General features: G+C 53.2%; 1 protein-coding gene across 1 annotated transcript in view; it reads left to right on the top strand.

Annotated features, from left to right (window-relative positions):
* Positions 1–4,446, top strand: part of PAPOLA (poly(A) polymerase alpha) — a 68,180-nt gene extending 63,734 nt beyond the window's left edge. The window contains exons 20-21 of the mRNA XM_042781494.1: positions 2,239–2,313; positions 4,351–4,446. Coding sequence (XP_042637428.1) covers positions 2,239–2,313; positions 4,351–4,446 — 171 coding nt within the window. The remainder of the gene's footprint in view (positions 1–2,238; positions 2,314–4,350) is intronic.
* Positions 4,447–20,779: the final 16,333 nt, after the last annotated feature.

The raw sequence follows: 20,779 nt of genomic DNA, 5'->3' as shown, positions 1-20,779 counted from the left end.
AATTGAGTGGTTTGGGCATTTGCTTTGGATGGGGATGGTCCACAGGAACACTTTTTCCCCCATGTTGCTTTTAATTTGAGTAGATGCTCAAACCAAATTATGTTTGTTAATATGAAAGAAAACTCTTTGTAGGGAGCTGATACCTATTGTAAGGCCATACTTTGTCTCACAGGTATGTATAATTATAGTTTTCAAAGTTTTTAGAAATCAAAGCAGTGATTGGAAAATAATCTGAGTTTTTCATTTTAGAGAATAAAGCTTCTTTTTAGAAATAGGATGAACTGAGGGAGGTGCTAGCGGTCTTGCTTTGGGTGGACATGATGAAACAGACCAGGGCGTGCTGACTGACCCTGGGAACCTCTGCACCATTCGGGGCACAGGCTTGTGCTAGGAGTGTCTGGGAGGGCAGGGCTGCATCTTGTCGTGGAGGTTGTAGATTGTTGTCAGTACTGTTGTAATGTTAATTTGTGATGCTGAGACCTAGATGCTGGTGGATGCCGCAGCGGATGTAGTGATAACTGAGATGCCGTCCTCCCTTTAACGGAGTTTGTAATTACGCAGAGAAGGGAAGACATCGATGCAGTTGATTGCACTGTCCAGAATGTCACAGTCACTGATGAGGTCTGGGAGCCGGGTGGGGAAGACGTCTCACTGACAGTGGTGAGGCTTCCCGGAAGCAGGGAGTGCAGTCCTAGCAGGACACTTAGGGTGTAGGCAGTCCGAGCTGAAGGAGACTTCAGTGCTGGGGAAAGAGCATGGTGGAGGTGGAGCCCACTTTTGGCCAAAGGTTTGGCTGGCACTTAGGATTCAGGCCACCAGCCACTTGGTGGGAGAAAAATGCACTAGTCTGCTTCTGTGAAGAAGACAGCCTCGGAAACCCTCTGCGGCAGAGCTGCTCTGTCCTCTGGGGGCGCTGGGAGTTGCAGTTGATTTCACGGCTGTGGGTTTGGTTTGGTTTCAGGGTGCATGGGGCTTGCGTGAGGCTTGCCGTGAGGCAGATGGGAGGAAGAGATTTGTTTTGCCCAAACTTGTGAGAGAGACGGGATGTGGTTTTTCTGGAAGCTGAAGCACGTGGAGGCGCTCACACATCCCCGTACTGTTGGATAGTGGAACATGGGAGAGCGCCCCTTCCCTGAAATTACCCAGATGCCCATAGCGGGTTGATCTGAAGGTTTTTTCTTCTTTTGGTGTCTGTCTTTGTAGATTGTGCGTGTCCCCCCCCCCATACCTTGCATTGTCACCTACGCTGCCAGCCAGGAACAGTTGTGTCACCATGTGAGCCACACAGGTACTCCTCATGGTGTCACGTCATGGAGTGCCTTCTAAGAACATCCCCCGTCTTGCAATTGGCCGGTTTCCTGTAGCTGCAGCTATTAGCTTCAGAAGAGAAAGCTGCTCTCCCTGCTGTAGGGAGAAAACTGCTGTCCATTAGGGTTTCTTTCCTTGGGGTAAATTAACGAACGAGGAGTCACAGAGGCAGGTGGTGTGCCAGTCTGCAGACTGGTTCCACATTGCCAGCTTGTCTCCAGAAAGGCGTGCACCCTGCCGGTCAGCGTGGTATTGTCGTCATCCCCCTTTTCGGTTTCATGGGAGAAAGTCGATACTTCACTGTGTGTTTTCTGTTGAGCATATCGTATTATGAAAGTTGAAATTTTTATGTGTGTGTTTGCGTGGGTATCTGGACCGGTGTCTCCTTTCTGTGACTGCTTAAAAGACGTTTAGAGTGGAGGGTGACCTGGCAGGAAATCCGAGTTCTGAGCTCTGATCCGGGGTAGGCGAGGGGAGAGCGGACAGGAGCAGTGTGCAGACACCTCCCTTCTGCTCCTTCAAGGCATGGTGCGGTTGTGGTGGTGCTGGGTGATTTCACTGAATAGTGAAATTAGTTAGTACTGCATTCCTTTTTTCTCACAGCCAGAGTTTCTTCTCGAGTTTATATTCTGTTGACCATTGAGCAGCATTTTATCATGTACCTTTGTGTGTCTTAATTATTGTTTAAAATGTCCCAGGTGAAGCCAGTTGAAAAGTCATGAGCTATTTTGACCATGCCTCATGAGATTTGAGCAGGCAAGTAAAAATCGAGGTGTCTTCTGAGGCAGTGCGATGCCCCCTCGCGGCCTGCTGGGTGCTTGTGGAACTCTGCCGACCCCTGCCTTCCGGTTGGTCTGTTAGCCCCACGCCCGGTTCTGTGCACGTTCCTGTCTTTGAGGCTCTTTCTTCCCTGCCCTCTTTGTCCTACAGGAACAGCTTGATACAGAGACAAGCACAGCTCAGTCAGAGACTCTTCAGACCGCGGCTTCTCTGTCGGCCTCTCAGGTATGAAGTGCGAAAAGCAGGGGGCATTTGAGAAATCTGAGGATCGGTGGTCTGAGATTGTGCGGGAGACTGTCTGAATGTCTCTGGGTGTGCTCGTCTGTGGCTGGTGGTTTGGAGGCAGCGCGTTGGATAGATGGGGCTTTTCTCTGTGCTGTCGAGATGCCGAGGACACGTGCGTGTGAGATCCCCCTGCCAGTCCCGTGGACGGTGTTCATGCAGACGTTGTACTTACAGGCTGCAGAGTGACATTTAGACGATGAGAAAGTGAAAGCATTCCTCTTGGGTTCTTTGCAGGATTAGCATGGTCTTTAATGAGAACATTGGTTCCTGCCTCAGTTTATACCACGGATGTTCAGTTATTTCGTGTAACCCATAGCTCCCAACATTGCATTTCCTTGTCCTAGAAGTTCTACTTGTGACAGTCCCTTGCATATAGTGGGTACCTGGAGTCTTTTCATTTTGTTTGTGAAGTTGTTAATGTTTTCTTTTAGAATCCTTCCGGACTGAGTAAACCCCAGAGCCTGGGTCAAACTCCAACACAAAGTAAATCTTTGATTTGAGTGGCCCTTGATCTGGTAACCCAGATACCAGCTGCTGCCTGGTGTGCTCTGCACCCACCTGCTGATGGCGTTTCTCCGCCTCATCGCTCCACAGGGACAGGCTTACTAAGGGTTCTCGCAAAAGACGTTATATCCTCTTTTCGTTTTCGCAGTCCCTCCCATTTCTCCTGAACTTTATTTAATAAAATTGTGCAAGGAGTAACTGGAACAACATTAGTGAGTGTCATGCTTGATCCGTGGCCAGACTCGTTCAGCACCGTGTGATGTGGTTTGCCACATCACGTTCCAGGGACCTCTCCTAGTTTTGCGTAACTGAGCTCACTCCTGAAGTGACAGTTACCCGTGGGCCCTTGTCTTTGAGATGCTTTGATGAGGGAGTAGAAATTTATTTTTAACAGAAGGATTCCTGGAATCAGCAGAGAGCAAAGCACCCAGCTGTAAAATAATCAAGTATGTTAACTTTTAAACCAAAGGCCTCTGTGCATTTAGTGATAGTCGGAAAGCCCTTCTTTCTGTGGAGGTGACAGTAGCTATGCAGCTGTGTCACAGGGAGTTCTCACTGCCCTCAGAGTCTGACACCTGGTCTCTAGGGTTTGCTTCAGTGGAAACTGGGGAGGGAGAGAGGGGAAGGAGTGTGGGAGGGCAAGGGGTGTGGCTTCGATAAACCTGGGGTGGGGTGTAGGGGGGTGGGATCAGATCTCCAGGATTTGCTTCAGTGTACCCTGCAACTTGGGAAGGGAGCACGGTGGGCCGGGGGTGGCGGCTTTGATCAGCCGGGGGAGGGGCGTAGGCGGGTGGGGGGTGGCTTTGATTTGACCGTTAAAGCTAGTCATGAACACGTGGTGATTTGTTGCAGGGTTCTCCACTTTTGTGTGTGTTTGAAATTTTCCATAATAAAACATTAAAAGAAAATGCATCATACAGTTTTGAATGTAAAGGTCATAGGGTGATTTAATCTTTTAATGTAATAAAGTATTACATTTTAATGTAATTAAGGATGATGTCGCCAAGCTGTGTAGATTAAATCCCATAGTTCACAGTGTCAGAACAATAAACGGGCCTTGTCACCGCCACTGTGAATGGGGCGAACTTTGAGTGTTCTCCCACATGGGGGCGCTCCAGTACCAGTTAACAAGGAAGCCGTTCTACTGAGTAATATGGTTTGACGTTAGCTGAGTAATTACGTGATAGGTGTCTCTGAGAGGAGCCTATTTTTAAACACTCTGTGATTAATTGAAAGTCTATGAGCTATGTATGAAATATTTGATAAATATTTGAAAACTTAAAGGTACAGAACAAATGATTAACTAGTGTTACTCTCCAGCCAGCCTGACAGCGCCGCAGTGTTTTCTGGGTTCAGGCTTTTCTGCTGGGGTTCGGTCCCGCCCGCTCCCAGGAAGTTAGGCCGTGGGAAGCGAGTCCAAGCGTGCGGTCGCGATGCTCTGAGTGATGCCGTGTTCTTTGCTTTTGTCCTCAGAAAACATCCAGTACAGACCTTTCTGATATCCCTGCTCTCCCTGCAAATCCTATTCCTGTTATCAAGAATTCAATAAAACTGAGATTGAATCGGTAAAAACCACCTCAGGGGTCCAGACGTAGTATCTGCCAGCTCGACCTGTTGTCTTCAAATGCTGAGGAAGGAGATCGGAGGGCGCAAGACTAGACAAGACTGAAAAGGATGTAGGGTTCTCACTCGGTGGCCCCTCACTGGGCTAATCAGCACTTGATCGGAAGTCCAGGTTAGTATGTGAAGCCAGGAGTACTGTTATTAATGTGTTAGTGACAGTTGCATTAACTGTTTCAAAAGATTACTGCCTTTAATAAACAAAACAAAAACAAACAAACAGAAAAACCACCTCCCAGTTACATTTGTATCCATAATTGACATCTGGATTGGGTTTATGTCTGATGCATTGTTTGGAAAATTTGCAATACAAATTGGCATAGGGTCCCTTACTCTGATGATGCACTTTTATGTATTTTTTTTTTAGTAGAAAGTAGAACTAATTTTAGATTTTTGGCTTGATGGATTTTCATTTTTCCTGGAGAATTTTCTTTACCATTAGTTTTCAAATTGGATGCCATTGTGTGCGGTGTACTGCTGAAGTCGCAGAACGGGCGAGAGGGCACCCCGCTCTGTCCCTGTAAGCAGCTGTAACCTTACCAATGACGGGCCACCTCTTCGGTCTGTGTCCGACAGGGAAGGATAATTAGGAGGTACCTTGGGTTGGATGGGGTCGTGATTAAGACATGGCATATTGGTTTTATTTATAGAATTGTTTATAGTGACACAAATCAGCGACCGAGCGTCAGATCCTTCCTTGGAGCCCATCAAAGCCCCGTATTCTTTGCCTCAAATCTGTTGTCTTTGAAACAACAGAATGCCCCCTCACCCCCCTTTTTTTGTGTGTATGTGCAAGGTAGGACTTAATGTCGTAAAAGACAGAATGCCAGTATTTTTGCGAGCCACGGTGTGAAGGCAGTGGCCCGTGGCCAGGTGGCACAGGACGTTAGATTTTGGGGTCCCAAGGCTGAAACTTTGGGGTGAGTTCCGCAGTGCCTGTGAACATAACCCTTTATCCTGGATGTTGGCCAGTTGATCTCAGAACGTGAGGGCTCTTTGTACACTCCACAAAACTATCTGAAGTAAAGTTGATTTTCAGTTTCAAACATGTGGGCAAAAAGGCATTTTCCCCAAGAATTTTAAAGTACTTTTTATTTTTAAATGGCTTACTGAAAAGTGCCAGTCAATTTTACATGTAGAAACATTTTAAATCATTTCTAGCGAGCACTTGACAGCTAGTCAGCCCTCTACTCTTTTTTGTTTTATTCTCTCAAGAAGTTAGGAACTCTTTTCTTTAAAGACCAAAAAACCCATTACTAATCATGCTCATTGGGGAGCAGCTGATCCCCGAAGGAAGCGTGGGCGCCGCCTGCTCTGTCTGCGTCGCGGCGGAGCAGACGGAGCCGACGCCTGCTGGGCGCGCTTCCCGAGTCCTGCCCTGGCCCGTCCACTCACTTGCGAGTGCTCGTTCTTCATGTTCACCTGCCGCTGCTTAAAACTCGTCCCCTGGCCTCCTGAGTTCAGGCCCCAGAGTGGAGTGTGGTCTTTGCCCGCAGGCTCTGCATCCGTGAAGCTTGCTTTTCCCTGGTGCCTCCCACCGTCCGTCCCACGGCCTTCCCCCTCACGCACCTCTGCTCACCCGCTCACCCGCCTCCCTCCCGCCCACCTAAGGAAGAAGATGGTCACGCCGACGGGGGACGTGGCCGGGTGTCTGTGTTCTGTGCAGCTTCACAGTTAGATTGAGACGGCCGGGCACAGAGCTAGTCTTGTCATTTTGTTTACACATCGGGGAAGGAAATTGAGTTTGTTCAGCGTTTCATGTAACCGCACCAAGTTGTGCCCAGCGGGAAGCGTGGGCCTTTTCTGTGTAGTGACTTGGACTCTCGTTCCCTACGCTGGAGATGAGGCTGTTGCTTAGCATGACTGTCTGTGGTGTCCCGACCGGCGTCGGCTTTGTTTTATAGCACCCGTGCTCCTTGTATTTTTCCAGAGCTATTTTGTAAACAGATGATGTATTTCTCCATTGAAAACACAATAAAAACCAGCACAACCCGCGGTTGACTGGATTCTTTGACCCACTGTGTCTTGTCTCTTCAGTGGTTTGATCGGCTTTCCTTACAAGCGGGTCGTGCGGTGCTGAGTGAAGGCTCGGAAAGACTCGCGTTTAGAAAACATCGGTCATTGGCCCCTGCAGCGTCCTGAGGTTCATCTCTCACGTACTGACGGGTTTCTTTTCATTTAGTGGCTCTCGGGGGGGACATGAACACAGTTCATATTAATTCACATTGACCGGGGCCGTCCTGAGGTGCGTCCTCTGCCTGCAGATGCAACCTCAGCCCTGTCGGCTTTGTATACAGACTGTCCCTGGGACTGTCCCTGGGGCCTGATTCCTGTCGGTCCCAAAGCTGCTGGCACTTGAGGTCAGCAGGTGGCGCTGCTGCTTTGCGGTGAGTGAGGACGGTTGCCCGGAACCAGCCAGGACCTGTGTTCCCTGTTTCATCAAACCCTAATCAGATCTGCTTTCCTACTGTAACCCCCCACAAGCCATCTTGGCTGCCTCCCCCAGGTTGGGAGTCGGCTGCTGTGCATGTCCGAGAGGGCACGTCCTGGGGCCTGGTCCCTGCTGGCTGAGTGGTGGTTGGAACTGCTCTTGTGAGAAACATGCGGTTTCTGAGGTTGGAAAGGCTAAATCCTGCATTGTGTGTAAGGTGGGTGATCATGGTGTGGGCTGGGCTGGCCCCAGCGGAACTCGACCTTTCGGAGGGTCTGGGGGGGGGGGGGGCAGTTCTGTCAACGCTGCTACGGACCTTGCCCTTGTACCTGCCGCCTCCGCCTTGGGGACCACTCACCTAGACGCAGGGCTGAATAGCGCACAGGCGAGCTCCCCCTCCCCGCCCCCCCCGTGGCCTTTTAGCACTTCCTGCTCAATTAGTAAAGTGGCCGCTGAAAGGTGTGTGTATTCTGCAGAAAAGTTTGTGTTTTTCTAATTAACACCTCTGTTTTTCCTCCACACAGAAAACATGTTTTAGAGCTCCGTAGCAGCATAAGTATTGGCTGCGCTGAGAGCACGCTAAGTGACCAGCCACTCCCGGTAGTGAGTGCTAATGAAGGATCAATCATTACCAGCCGCAGCTGTGTAGACCCAGCCCGGGAAATAGTAACTATTACTGCGCTTACATGTGTTAAACAGAAAGAATGCGTACTTTAAAAGGCTTTGGACACTCCTGTGGATGTAGTTTTGCCTATTTAGAGCCTGATAAAAAATGAAGACTACGAGAATTAGCTGCCTTTTTTTTTCTCTACCACTGTGTTCCTCCTTGGTTAGCATCTCTCCAAGTCAGAATCCCTGAGGGGTGCTGTCCTGACGTGGATCACGGGTCATGAAGTGTAAGCGTGTCCCATGATCATTGTGCCCTGCAGTCATGTAGACTCACGGAGGGACGCCATCCTGACCCAGGCCTCGGCCGTGAAGTGTCAGCGTGTCTGTGACCAGCACACCCTCCAGTCACGTAGGGCCGGTGGTTTGCTTGGCTCTGGGCGGGGCCTTCTGTTTGTGTCCTTTCTGGATGGTCATCCTCGACGTTCCTGACCCTGTGCCTCGGAAGTGACTGCGGCCTTAACTGCTAGCTCGGCTCCCCGCGTGGGGACGTCCCTGCAGCTCCCCGTGGTCTGCCTCCACGCCTGTGCCCCAGGGTCATCACACTCGCCTGAGCATGGCGAGCATGCACAGGGGCCTGTTGGAAAGGGTAGAGTTGGAAGGAAACGCTCTCAGCCAGTGCACACGTGGATTTGGCTGTGGAAAGGGAGGGGATTTCAGGCCATTTTTCTATTCTCACCCCTTCCTGGGGGGCAGAGTCGAGCCTCGTGGGGCTCGGGACCCTCTGCCTGTGTGTAGAGGGCTGTGATTGTCATGACTGGGCTTCCTCCTCAGAGCTTTCAAAGGGTTTACGTTTTTAGCTAAAACTTGTATTTTAAAAGGGCACAGTGTTGTTTATAGAGTTTAAATATCTGTTCCCAGTGTTCATCGTTTGATGTAAATAAGAGGATGCAGTCACTTGGAGGGTGGTGGTGGTGGTATGTGCCGTAGGGTCAGACCCGACTCATAGCGACCCCTCCTTGGGTTTCCGAGGCAGTATCACTACGGAAGTAGATTGCGCTGTCTTTCTTCCAAGGAGTGGCTGGTGGGTTTGAACCTCCAGCCTTCTGGCTAGCAGTCAAGTGCCTTAGGCACTATGCTACCAGAGGGAGGGTAGGTGACTTTAAGTCCCACTGGTAGGGTGGGCCTCATCTGGAGTCAGATGAAGAACAGGCTTTTTTCCCCCAATAATAAAGCGCTGTACTCTTGTTCTGCTATTTCTAAGATGCAGATTGATGCCCTAATCAAAAACCGTCTCCTTTGCGTCATGTGGTTAGAATCCGTGGGGGCGTCGCTCTGTTGACTCTTCCATGGTGAGGAGGGATTTTGCTGACCCCTCTGCATTTCTTCACATTTGGTCCCAGAAACGACCAGAGAAAACGCCCTAGGGGAGTGGTTTGGTTTTACATTTTAGAATAAACAGTGAGGGTCTGGGTAGTCGAGCACTAGAGTCTGAAAACGTCATTTTATGACAAGTTTTCTGTGGTCACGGGACATCGCCCTTCAGTGTGGTTGCCAAACGTTCACACTCAGATCAAAATACGGAGCAGCTAACGAGGAGGTGCTGGAGGGGAGAGCTGTTCTAAGTGTCTCTGCAAATCTTTTAGAAATGGTTTATCATTTTTTTAATTGTGATTTGGTTGAAAGTTTACAGAGCAAAATCCACTTTCCATACATCAGTTCATATACACTTTGTCTCATGACATTGACTACAATTTACCACAATGCAACAAGAGCTCCCCTCCCACTTCCTTCCCGTGGTTACCTGTTCCCTGTGGCCTTCCCTCCATGTACTCGTGCCCCCTGAGCTGTCTCCCTGTGCATACACAGCCCTTCTGTTCTCCCATGATTGATCTCTCCAAGGAGTGTATCTGCCTAATATAAATGTTCAGCTCATATGCCTGTCTTTTGTTTGGCTGGAAGCCACAGGAGTGGATTTAGTTCCAGACCTGAAGGTCAGCTAGGGCCCCTAGTCTCAGTGGTTCCAGCAGGCTCTATCAAACTAGTAAAACCCCCTCCCCTCCCCCTTTTTTTTTTTAATTTTGAGTTTCATTCCGCATTGTTCTCCCTCTCTATCCAGGCTCTCCTACATAGATCCCCCTCCAAGTGGATGGTAGTAGCCGGGCACCATCTAGTTCTTCTGGTCTCATAGTCATATAGGCTGAGGATTGCATGGTGTGTACCAGTCGTAGTCCTCCATGAATCTTTGGTTTTCTTCAGTCTTCTTTGCTCTGGACAAAGAGAGACCCATCACTGCATCTCGATGGCTGCTTGGAAGCTTTTAAGATCCCAGTTGCTACTCGCCAAAGTAGGATGTGGGACAGTGCTTTTGTGTAGTGTGTTAACACCAGTAGAGCTTGATGTCCCCTGTGCAACTGTGGTCCCAAGCCCAGAGGTCCAACTACTCACTCCCTCTGGGTAGCTGGCTTTGGACAAGAAGTGACTACAACCTTGCCCTTGGCAGCTCTACTGTATACCTGGGAATTCTTAGAGAACTTACCAATACATTGTCTGCCAACCCTATACATGGTCTTGGGCACATTCCCCCCGGCATAGACATACCTACTAGTTCAGCCTGTCCACTCATCTATCCACCCATATATCCATGTTTGCCTTCACTGACAACGCAGTACTGTATGTGCAAAAAGGTTCATCTTTGTTTTCTGTGCCTCCCACGTACCTCTCTCTGTCTTCCTCTTTCTCAGTGCCACCATGTTGATCACTCATATTTGGTACATTGCCCTTCTCTTCACCTAAATCAATACTGTCTCTACTTTATTAATTTTTAAGCTGTTGTTTTTTTATCTGACACTTTATGTGGAGAGTGTGTTTTGTGTAACGTAAATGCCAGCTCACTGTACATGTTTATCTGGGTCTTGTGTGCTCTCCATTGATGCCACGGAGTCCCAAGTAGTTAATAAAGCTGTTGAAGTAGTTTGGTTGTCCTGGGACTTGGGTGCAGCGTGGCATCGCTGTACCCCTCCACTTCCTCACGGACTGCGCGTGTGGGCACTTGGGTTCATGCAGGAATTGAGGCCGAAGAAAGGAGCCGTGTGCATTTGGAGCCACTCTGTGCCTGTGCCTTGCGGAGGCCGCATCTCCTGGCACACACACTCTGTACAAACGTTCACACTGCGGGCTGCCTGCTACTATGTGATTTCCAGAAATCTGGCATGAGATGGGCTCCTTGTTTGCGTTTCCTGACTGCAGTGGAGCTGTTAATAAAGAGATGGATGATAAAGTTGTCGAAAAGAGACAGTTGGGCAGAAGTGCTCCCCGTGAGTGACAGAGGGCGTGCTCTGCCTTCACGGCCAGCAGAGCACCCCCACAGTGCACCGGCCGCACCTGGACACTGTGCCAAGGCGAGGGCCGTGCCATGCCGCTGGGCTGCTTGAGCCTCATGACTGGAGGCCTACCCCCATCCCAGGTTTACGCTTAAGCCCGTGACGTGCCCAGATAGATTCCTTTACGAATAGGATGCATGCATACCTCCTAGATGGCCCTTAACGGTGCTGTGATGCACTCTAGCAGGCCCAGTATAGTCACATGTTCGTTAAAAATACGTCTCTTTTTACAGACAGCCTGTGTTTTCTAGGCAGCAGTGACCACAGTCTCAGCGTCAAATCAGACAGCTCACTGGGGAACCTCAGTCCTGGTGGCTGTGCGGGGTGGGCCTTTTGTTGTAAGCATTGTGGGCTCTTTGTAATGCGTCTCTAGAGGTACAGGGCTGCCTGCAGTGTTTTGCCTGCCCTGGCGATGGTTCTGTTTGAGCTACTTGCTCTCTCCTTCCTGGTCCTGAGAACACTTGGTAAGCCAGGCTTCTCTCCTAAGGAGATGGCCCTTGTTTTGTTACATGGCAGGTGTTCTGGTTACCTAGTGTCACTCTGACATGAATATACCACAAATGGGATGGCTTGAACAAACAGGAGTTTATTCTCTTACAGTTTGGGAGGCCAGAGTTCAAAGTGCCAGGCTCTAGGGGCTGGGTGAAAGCCCCTCGACCCTGGGCTTCAGCTCTGCCTCTTGCTCCTGGCCCACTGAAGCTAGAGGCATCTCTCCACTTAGCTATTGGCTGCTGAGGCTAACAAGCCCAAGGTTGACAAATAAAATGGCATAGTCCTGATGTTACCAAACCACATGGCAGGCCATTCATTCAAGTCCATTAAAAGTCCCAAGGTTGGCAGAGCATGCAGCCTGCTGAACAATGACATGGCTACGTGCAGAGTTCAAGCGTGCCATATGCTGGAGACCATTCCCAGAGCTGCTGCTTATATACGGGAAGCTGACCACATACCCAAAGGCAGCTACTCAATTGCTCGCAGTAGATTTCACCATGGTGTTGATTACCAGTCTCATCATGGGGAATACTACATCCAGCTGCCCAGCGACTCAATCAGGCCTAGTCAAGTTGACACATAACCTTAACCACTACAGCAGGTGTGGGCAGTGAACATTCCTGGAAAAGTGAGATCACCACATCTTGTTATTGCCATGTGCCTAAGCTATTGAATAATTTCTTCATTTGTAAGTCAAAACCAATCCAGTGGAGTGTCCCGCCCACCGCACCATGGTCACCTCTCTACTGCTTCCACTGGGAGAGGACCCCCCAGCTTGTGCCCCTCGTTCCTGGTCAGCAGTTGGAAATGTTAAGATGTGGCTCTGGGCTGTTTCTGTGACTACTGGAGATTGGAGTGCCACCTTCAGAAGCTGATTCTGACTGATCTCTACTTTCTGTAACAGGAAACCCGAATTGTTGCTGGCTGGGATGTGTCTGACCAGGCACACCAGGACTGTGAGGCCAGGCTGGGTCAGCACACCCAGCATTTCCCTCCCCCTGGTTGGGGTCATGGCCTCCAACCCTTAGTGTGCAGTCTCCAGCAAGTGGAGAAAGAAGTGGCTTTGTCAGGTAGCAGGATGAACCCTCCGAGTGACGTGGTGCCTGTGGGGGTGGAGTGATACCTTGTCCCTCCCAGAGCTCGGGCGGATGCTTGGCATCAGGCATGTCCGAGGTTCGTGCTGAGGTCACCAACTGACAACTCTGCGGGTCTCGGCGTGGATGGCTGCTGAGTGGGGAGTCCCCTGTGTGGTCCGGAGTGGAGGGCGAGGGCACCCCCTGGGCATCTGGTCTAAGCGTACCCGTCTTTCCGCTCTCGTGGTTGCTTGGTGCGCTTGGCCCGCCTGCTGCGGGGGGACACAGAGTGGAACGCCTTGCAGAACCTCTGTGGGAGCCTTCCTGGTGTTCCCGCTCCTGTCGCATGCCGAGAGCATGTTCTCTGAGGCTGGTGGCTGCCCAGGTTGGCCTTGGAAAGGGTGGGTGCTGATGAGAGGCCTGTGGGCTGCAGAATAGACCTGAGTCCTGGGGTGAGCAGGAGGAAGAGCTGCAAGGCTTCTGGGTGTTTTCCATGGACTTCCACTGGGTCTCGTAGTGCTGTGTCAGCCAGGCAGGAGGCAGGAAAGTGTCAGTCAAGCGTCAAAGGATTTGAAATGGTTGAGGTTTGAACTCCAAGAAGGGAAGTTTTTAGAAAAGCAGTGCCCTTGGGATACAGAGGTAGATGCAGAGCCAGATGAGGGCCAGAAACCTGGAGAAAAGGGCCTCCCTTGGTTTACTCCCCTCCTCACACTGGACTCGACCGGTTTCTTCCACTGGAAGTTAGGGTTTGGGTTCTGTTTTTGCTAACAATGGCTAGTAGATGGCGGACAACACACATTATTAGCAGGGCTGTCCGTTGAGTCCTGCACTAGAGGTGGTGGTGCACACGGCAGCAGGGCCTCCGTGAGTGAGGGGCCAGGCAGGAAAGCAGCCAGGGACCCTGAGACCACGAGGGCGGCGACCATGGGATGGAGACGAGAATGGAGCCCCTGGCCTGATGCTGCAGCCAGCTGGCAGGTCAAGGTCAGGGAGGTGGGAGGGGAGTCCTTGGCCTGGTGCTGGGGCCGGCTGGCAGGTCAAGGTCAGGGAGGTGGGAGGGGAGTCCTTGGCCTGGTGCTGTGGCTGGTTGGCAGGTCAAGGTCAGGGAGGTGGGAGGGGAGCCCCTGGCTGGACTTGGGGCCAGCTGGCAGGATGGGGCCCCTGGAGGACAAGAGTTTTGTTAGGGAAAGCCTTGAGCTGCCACTTGTGGTACAAGGGACACTGGGATGGGGCTGCCTAGTCCTAGTCCTTCCGTCCTAACTTAGGAATGGAAACTGAGGCACAAGGCATGGCTTTGCTGGGAGGAGCCTCAGCAGGTTCCCTGGCTGGCCAGCCGCTGCCCTGTTGGCAGACGTGACACCTAGTGAAGGACTTGCTGTGGGGTTGGAGGCGACTGTTTCAGGTCAGAGCTGCACTCAGACCTCAGCGGCAGCAGTAGGGGCTGTCGTCTCGCGTGGCTGCTGCCTTTCAGGAAAACGCACTGTGCACTAACGACTACAGCTGAGGTGCTCGTGGGCCTTCAGGTTTTAGTATTCTTATTGTGATTTGGGTGAAAGCTTACAGAAGGCTTTCCGTACAGCAGTTCAAACACATTGTGTTTCATGACAGTGATAGCAGTCCAATGATGTAACAGCTTTCTTCCCACTTCCTCCCTGTGGTTACCTTTTCCCTGTGTCCTTTCCTATGCATTCCTGCCCCCTGAGCTGTCTCCCTGTGCAGACACCGCCTTCTGATCACCTGCGATGGAGTGTTCGTGGCCTTCCCTTCGGATCGCCCGCGGTGGAGTGTTTGTGGCCTTCACGTTTTAACAGAGGTCAAGCTCTCCTGCAGCAGGCTTGACCAGGGTGGCTTGTGGTGACTCAGGATTCAGGAATTGTAACCTTGCAAAGATGTTCGATGCTCTCAGGACCATAACTTTTAAAGTCTGGATCTGGTCAACAACTTGTGGATATTGTTGGTAAAATTATCTTAGCCAGTCACTGGGACCAGCTAGCTTCTTGAGGTTTGTATGTGTTTAGTTGGCATGACTAACACCAACCTGCCCCACTGGAAGCTCCCGGCTAATGTTGTTGTTGTTATGTGCTATCAAGTCGGACCCGACTCAAAGCAGCCCCTCCTTGGGTTTCTGAGGCAGTACCCACCAGCCACTCCTCGGAAGGAAGGTTGGGCAATCCTACTTCCGTAGTGATACTGCCTCGGAAACCCAAGGAGGGGTCGCTATGAGTCGGGGCTGACTCGATGGCAAATAACAACAACAACATCACTACAGAAGTACATTGCCTAACCTTCCCTCTGAGGCGTGGCTGGTGGTTTTGAACTGCCAGCCTTCTGGTTAGCAGTCAAGTGTCTTAGGCACTATGCCACCAGAGCTCCTTCCCAGCTAATAGTGGGGGAAAATGAAATAGCTGGTGTGAGCAGAAGGTGGGGGTGGTGGGTAGTCCACCCTGAGGAGCTGAGCAAGCTGACAGTCAAATGGAGAGGTGGGGCGGGGAGAGAGCTGGCCCACTGCAGGGGTGCGGTGCAATGGAGGAAGGCCATCGGCTTGTCACGGCTGAGCCACTCACCTGAGGCTGGAATACAGGTAAGTTCTGATCAGTGAGTTGACTGTCGCCAGACCCTGTGCTCCAGTGTGCGGGCTCCTGAGCCTTGGCTTTCCTCTGGCCACTGGAGCTGCACCAGGGTGCTTGATGGTGACTAGCGCCAAGAGCAAGCCTTGGCCCGTGAGCCTCGTCCGGGAGCTAAAAGAGAAGGCCCTGGCCTTCAGGCAGACAAATGCTGCCTTGCCGGAAACCAAGCCCAAGGGTTTGAACACTTGCTTTTCAGTTCTTAACTCAGGAAGATACAGCCCATTGTTTTTCTCTCTCTTGCTGGAACTTCGTATGAATTAGGAAGTAAATACGACGTGTTTAGGGAATCTGGGGCAAGTGCCAGCTTAAACCTAATTGGAATTTGTCAGAGGGCAGGCAGGAACGCGACTGCAGACTACAAGGCCGTCAGGCAAGCCTTCACTCGCCAAGCATCAGCGGAGCGGGGAGAGCTGCTGCTGGAGGCCCGCAGGGTGCTCCTGTTCTTAAGAGTGTGGGTGGGGGCAGGCTGGCTCTGCTGCACGTGGACTGTTGGGGCCTCAGTGTCACGACTGAAGCAGTGGGCAGCCGCTGGGGGACGGTGAGCAGTGTGGCTGATGCCGGAGTGTGGGAGGGAGCCACTGCTTCCTGTCTGTCCGGGGGCCTGGGCGGTGCTCGGCTGCCAGCTGCAAGGGCTGGACGTTCACGTTCACCCAGAGGCCTCTCAGAAGAAAGGCCTGGTGGTGTATTTCTGAAAAGTCCGCCATTGGAAACCCAGGGAGCACCACGCACTTGGCCACACGGGGTCACCAGGGCCTGGGTTTAGGGGCCCAATAGTCGGTCTAATCCTTAACATCATCCCACGATGCCTTTGGATCATGGTGTTGGTGAAGAAGACCGAGTATCCCACGGACTGCCGGAAGGATGAAGAAACCTGCCTGGAGGAAGTGCAGCCACAATGCTCCTTGGAAGCGAGCATGGTGAGACCTGTTGCACATACTTCGGCCATGTTATCAGGAGGGACCTTCTTGGAGAGGACACCATACTTGGAGCAGCAGAGGGTCAGCGGAAAAAGGGGAAAGCTTGACAAGATGGCCTGACACGGTGGCTGCAGCAGTGGGCTCCCGTAGAGCAGGGACTGTGGCAGGACCAGGCCGTGTTTCCTGTTGTACATGAGGTTGCTAGACTGTAAGTAGTGTCACCTTTACTCATGAGGAAACTAGTTTGGTGACATACCTTGCTCAGGGTCATAAACTGGTTCAAATTGGGATTTGAACCTGATGCTGTCTCTTAGTTCAGCCCTGAAATACGGTCGTACGCGTGCCTACCTGCCAGTGTTGCCTTTCCTTGTAGCTCTTTGGGTGTCCTTGGTGGACAGCCAGGCACTTGGCTCTGTTGGCACACGGCTGCTTTGTCGCTAAGATGCCTGTCTGCTGTCTGGACGCCATTCACGCTGGCCCGTGAGGGGTCAGGAAGGAAGGTGACGGGCAGAGGCCTGGTGAGTGGCTGCGGGGAGAGGCTCCATTGACACTAGAGAAGAATGGGCATTGTTGGCCCTGGAAGGTCAGGCTGTAGGTGAGCTTACCTGTTTACACCCAGTTTGCCTGATAGTGGCTTGCCTCCTGTTACAGTGGCCTAAAACTGGACTTTTAAAGGGATTGCCTGATTTGTCGTTGAGAAGGCTGGCAGCCTTTTAGAGACCTTTTTCTGTTTACTCCAGTTGAGACAGGAGTCCCTGGGAAAGTGGCTGAGATCTTTAGACTGTTCAGAGTTGAGCCAGTACCCTGGAATCTGCGGCCCTGAGATCATCTGTCAACCTTGAACCAAGAAGTTCCTTGGAGTCTGCTTGAAAGCCAGCACCACGTTTTAGCTGGTTAAAAAGCATTGTGTTCTTTACGATCTGAGTGGGATCTAGTTGACAACAGCACCACAGAAGGATCTGTGGGACCCTTCGGGGGCAGTGGCTTGAGGGGAACAGGGCAGGGGACGGCTCAGCAAAGGAGGGTGGGGCGGTTGCTAAGAGTGTCGTCCGTGGCCCTGAATCGTACGTTGGAGACTCATCAGGGTGTGTGTGTGTGTGTGTGTGTGTGTGTTCCAAACAACGATTCAAGACAATGCAAGGAAGAGTAGAGCAGATAGCAGTGTTGACCGATGCCGTAGAGGTGGCTTAGAAAGAGCTGGCCCTGCTGGCCCCTGTCTGCAGGCATGACGTTGGTACATCTTCATGAAAAGCAAAACTGGGCACAAGTGCCTTTAGAGGTTACTAGCTACAAATAAATGCTTTTTTTAAAAAAAAAAACCATTTTCTTAAGGGAGCATCATGCAGTTTTCTAGGCTTGCTGCAGATACATTGTTTGGTTTTAAACTATAAAGTATGAAATGGAAAGAAAAAAATGAAAGTCACTCCCAGCCCTCCCCCGTCAGTCTTGAGGTCTCTCCTCAGTCGGCTGTGGCCTCTGCCAGGCTGAGCTCGACACCTGTTCCCACACAAGCTCACACTCCACCTTGCGGTAGCCGTGCCTCAAGGGCTCAGAACTATGATGCTTGGACCTGGGGTGGGTGCAGCGAGGAGACAGGTGTGTCTGGACCCATGAGGAGGAGACTGAACGGCAGTTCATTGTGCCTGGCGGCTTCATGCTGAAACGTGTGCCTGGTCAGACCCTCTCTGAGAAGGTCTCAGTGTAGCCAGGTCACTCGCATTCCCTAGTTTGGTGGGGTGGTGATAAAATCCTAACAGACACAGTCCTGCTGCCTGGGAGGAGTCACTAATTCGACAGATGGCCACTGGCCCCCTAGTGGGTGCCAGGCGTTGGCATGGTGTGCAAGACCCTGATGAGCAGGGAGGTGCAGAGGCGCCCAGGGTCCACAGTGCGCTGCGCAAGGCCACTCTGGGTCTGTCCCCTTCACTGCCACAAACACAGTGCTCCATAGGGTCGTCACAGATGTGACCTTGGGGTCACCAGGCTGCCTTCCGAGGTTTTACTATGCACACATGGGTTGGCCGTGAGTCAGAATCAACTTGAAGCAGCTGATTGGAGAAGCTGTATTGGTGCAGGATGGGCCCTCCCCTGGGTGGGTGCGGAGTGCCTACCTTTTGGCCAGTAGTTGAGCGCTTCAGCATTTGTGCCTCCCGGGGACCCACTGCAGGAGCTCTGGTGGTGCAGTGCCTCAGGCACTTGACTGCTAACCCACCAGCCACTCGGAAGGAAGGCTGGGCAATCTGCTTCTGTAGAGATGCCGCCTTGGAAACCCAAGCAGGGGTTGCTATGAGTCGGGTCCGACTCAAGGCAGTGGGTTTGCTTCGGGACCCACTGCACCCTGATAGGCAGGAAGCAGGGCGGCCAGGGTGACTGTCACTGGGATTCTGGAACCCAGGTTCCTGTGCTCACACGTAGGTGCCCAGCCTGTACAGTGGTGACCGCGTGTGGCATGTCCCTGCTCTAGCGGTAAGGATGCACGTGAGACGGGAACGGGAGCCACCAGGTGCTTCTGGAGGCTGAACCTGGGGCTTGGTGGTGGCCAGGTGCAGAGGGGAAGTGTTCGGCCACTGGAGGAGTCCCAGGAGGGGCTGATGTCCTGGAGCCTCCAGGAGCTGGGGTGTCATGGATGGCAGGAGGTATGGAGGCAGGACCTCGTGACCTGCACTGTGGGGGCAGGAGCCTCTGTCCAGCCAGAGGAAGGGCTAGAGCATGAGACGGCAGGGGAAGCAGGTGTGGTCCCCGGCCGGGTGGGTGCAAAGGGGAGGCCCAGCGAGGTCAGGTGACTGACCTGCTCCCAGCTCTTGGGGATTTACAGATGGGGAGGGGCGGTGTCCTTCTGGTCCCTGGCTTCGCCCCGCATTGTCCTCAAGAAACCACCCACCTGCTCTCACTGCTCAGTGGTTCCAGAGCAGGTGCCGACGGCCTCGTCCCGCCCAGTGCTCCCCACGCCCTCAGCTTCCCATGGCCTGGGTGTTGGCATCACGTTGCCCCGCCACACAGGGGACAGCCACCCAGGACTGGGGTGTTGGGGGCGTCGCGCTGCCCCGCCACGAGGGTGACAACCATCAGCGGGCACCAGCGTTGCTGTGAAGCTTTGCAGCATCCCGCCTGCCCGGCCCACAGTCTGTGGGATGTCACCTGCCCCACACTAGCCCAGCCAGGAAGAGCTGGCTTCTGCAGACCACAGCTGAGCCCTGTGAGCCCTGTGAGCCCTGCAGCTACCCCAGCCTTGCAGCGGCCGCTCCCTGAAACAAGTGCCTTTGGCCTGCACGGCAGGAGCCGCACGTCCCGGGGGGCCGGGGGAGGCTGTGCACGTGGGTGCCGTCTCCATGCCACCCTCACCGCGGGCTCACCCCGTTACGAGGACAGACAGCCTTCGTCACGTCACTGATAACGGAACCTGCTCCTGACTGCTTTGCAGCCCACCCTTCCTGTGGCACCTGAATGGCCTCCAGTCCCCACCCACCCACCTAAATCCTGGAGGCAACTGGGGACACTTGACCTGAGGGCACCCCTGTCCCAAGTGTTTGCCACTTGTCGCCCAAGTGGAGAACTGGATCAAACCGCCCCCTGCACGGTGGGAGCGCCCTTCCACCTCCTGTGTCTGCTGGTTCTAATTACAGCCTCTGTGACGTGGCAACAGGGCGGGGCAGCGTGAACATTGAACATCTGAGCATGACAGCCAGCACGGCTTCATGATGGGCGGGGCAGAGAGGGAGGGGAGACGGAGTCAGAAACTGGGGAGCCTGAGGTGGGACACGGGGGCCTGCAGCTGGGCCTGCCGCCCCGGCCTCGTAGACAACCTTGCTGGAACCTTGGTTGTCATGCCTACAGGGCACTTAGGACTGAGGTCTCGGGGTGGCCCTGGGCCGGAACTGGGAGCTGGGTGTCATCGGGCACCCCGGAGTTTTGTCATGTGTCCTGAGCACTCTGGCCTGGTGTGGCCACTGTCATGTGGACGCAGCTACTCCTTGTCCACCTGCGGGCCCCTCCTGCACTCTGGCTTCCTGAGCACGCACGAGGGAGTGGGGCTCATCCCGGAACCTTCTGGAAGAGTGTGAGCCTGGGAGCGGGCAGAGAACCGAGTGCAGGGCGGGCGCGCTGCAGGCACGGCCGCCCAGGCAGCCCCTCCCGCCCAGCCCCTACCTCGTGGCCACTCACCATGCAGCCCCGGGTGCGCCTTCTCTGAGGGGACAGCCTCAGCACCAGCACATCGGGACACTCAGTGAGGCCCCAGTGTGCGGCATGCGGGGCACGTTCGGGTGAGGCCAGGGCACGAAGGGCTGGCGGCCCCCACCCTGAAGGAGTGCCCTGTGCTCTGGGGGGCGGCAGCTCATGTTGATGGACCGGATGGCCAGAGAGATGCCCTCCCTGGCTGGTCTTACCCAGTCCCCCAACAACCCTGTGAAGCAGGTGACTGCCGCTGTGTGCACGGTGGAACTGCGGCGCAGACAGGTCAGCTCCTGTTCGAGACCAGCAGCTGGGGTGGGCCCTGGGGGCGAGCAGTGGGGGAGAGGCCCAGGCTGTGGACGAGGCTTTGCTCGGCACTTCGCAGCCCTGTGGGAACAGTGCAGGAACGGTGCTGCCCAGCCCGGGGCCCCCAGCTGGGAAACAGCCGAGTGAGGACTTAAACCCTTGGGCCCTCCCAAACCAGACAGCCCCTGAGGAGGGGACCCCTGAGTCCCGGGCCTTGAAGGCCGAGGAAGCCCCTCGCTGGGCCCTGGCCTTACGATGCCTGTTGACTGGACAGACC

This window comes from Orycteropus afer, unplaced genomic scaffold (assembly GCF_000298275.1).
Source record: "Orycteropus afer afer isolate SDZICR_OR568_19922 unplaced genomic scaffold, OryAfe1.0 scaffold00128, whole genome shotgun sequence".
NCBI classification, from domain to species: domain Eukaryota; kingdom Metazoa; phylum Chordata; class Mammalia; order Tubulidentata; family Orycteropodidae; genus Orycteropus; species Orycteropus afer.
Note: the sequence above shows the minus strand (reverse complement) of the source record. Positions and strands in the feature narration are given on the sequence as shown.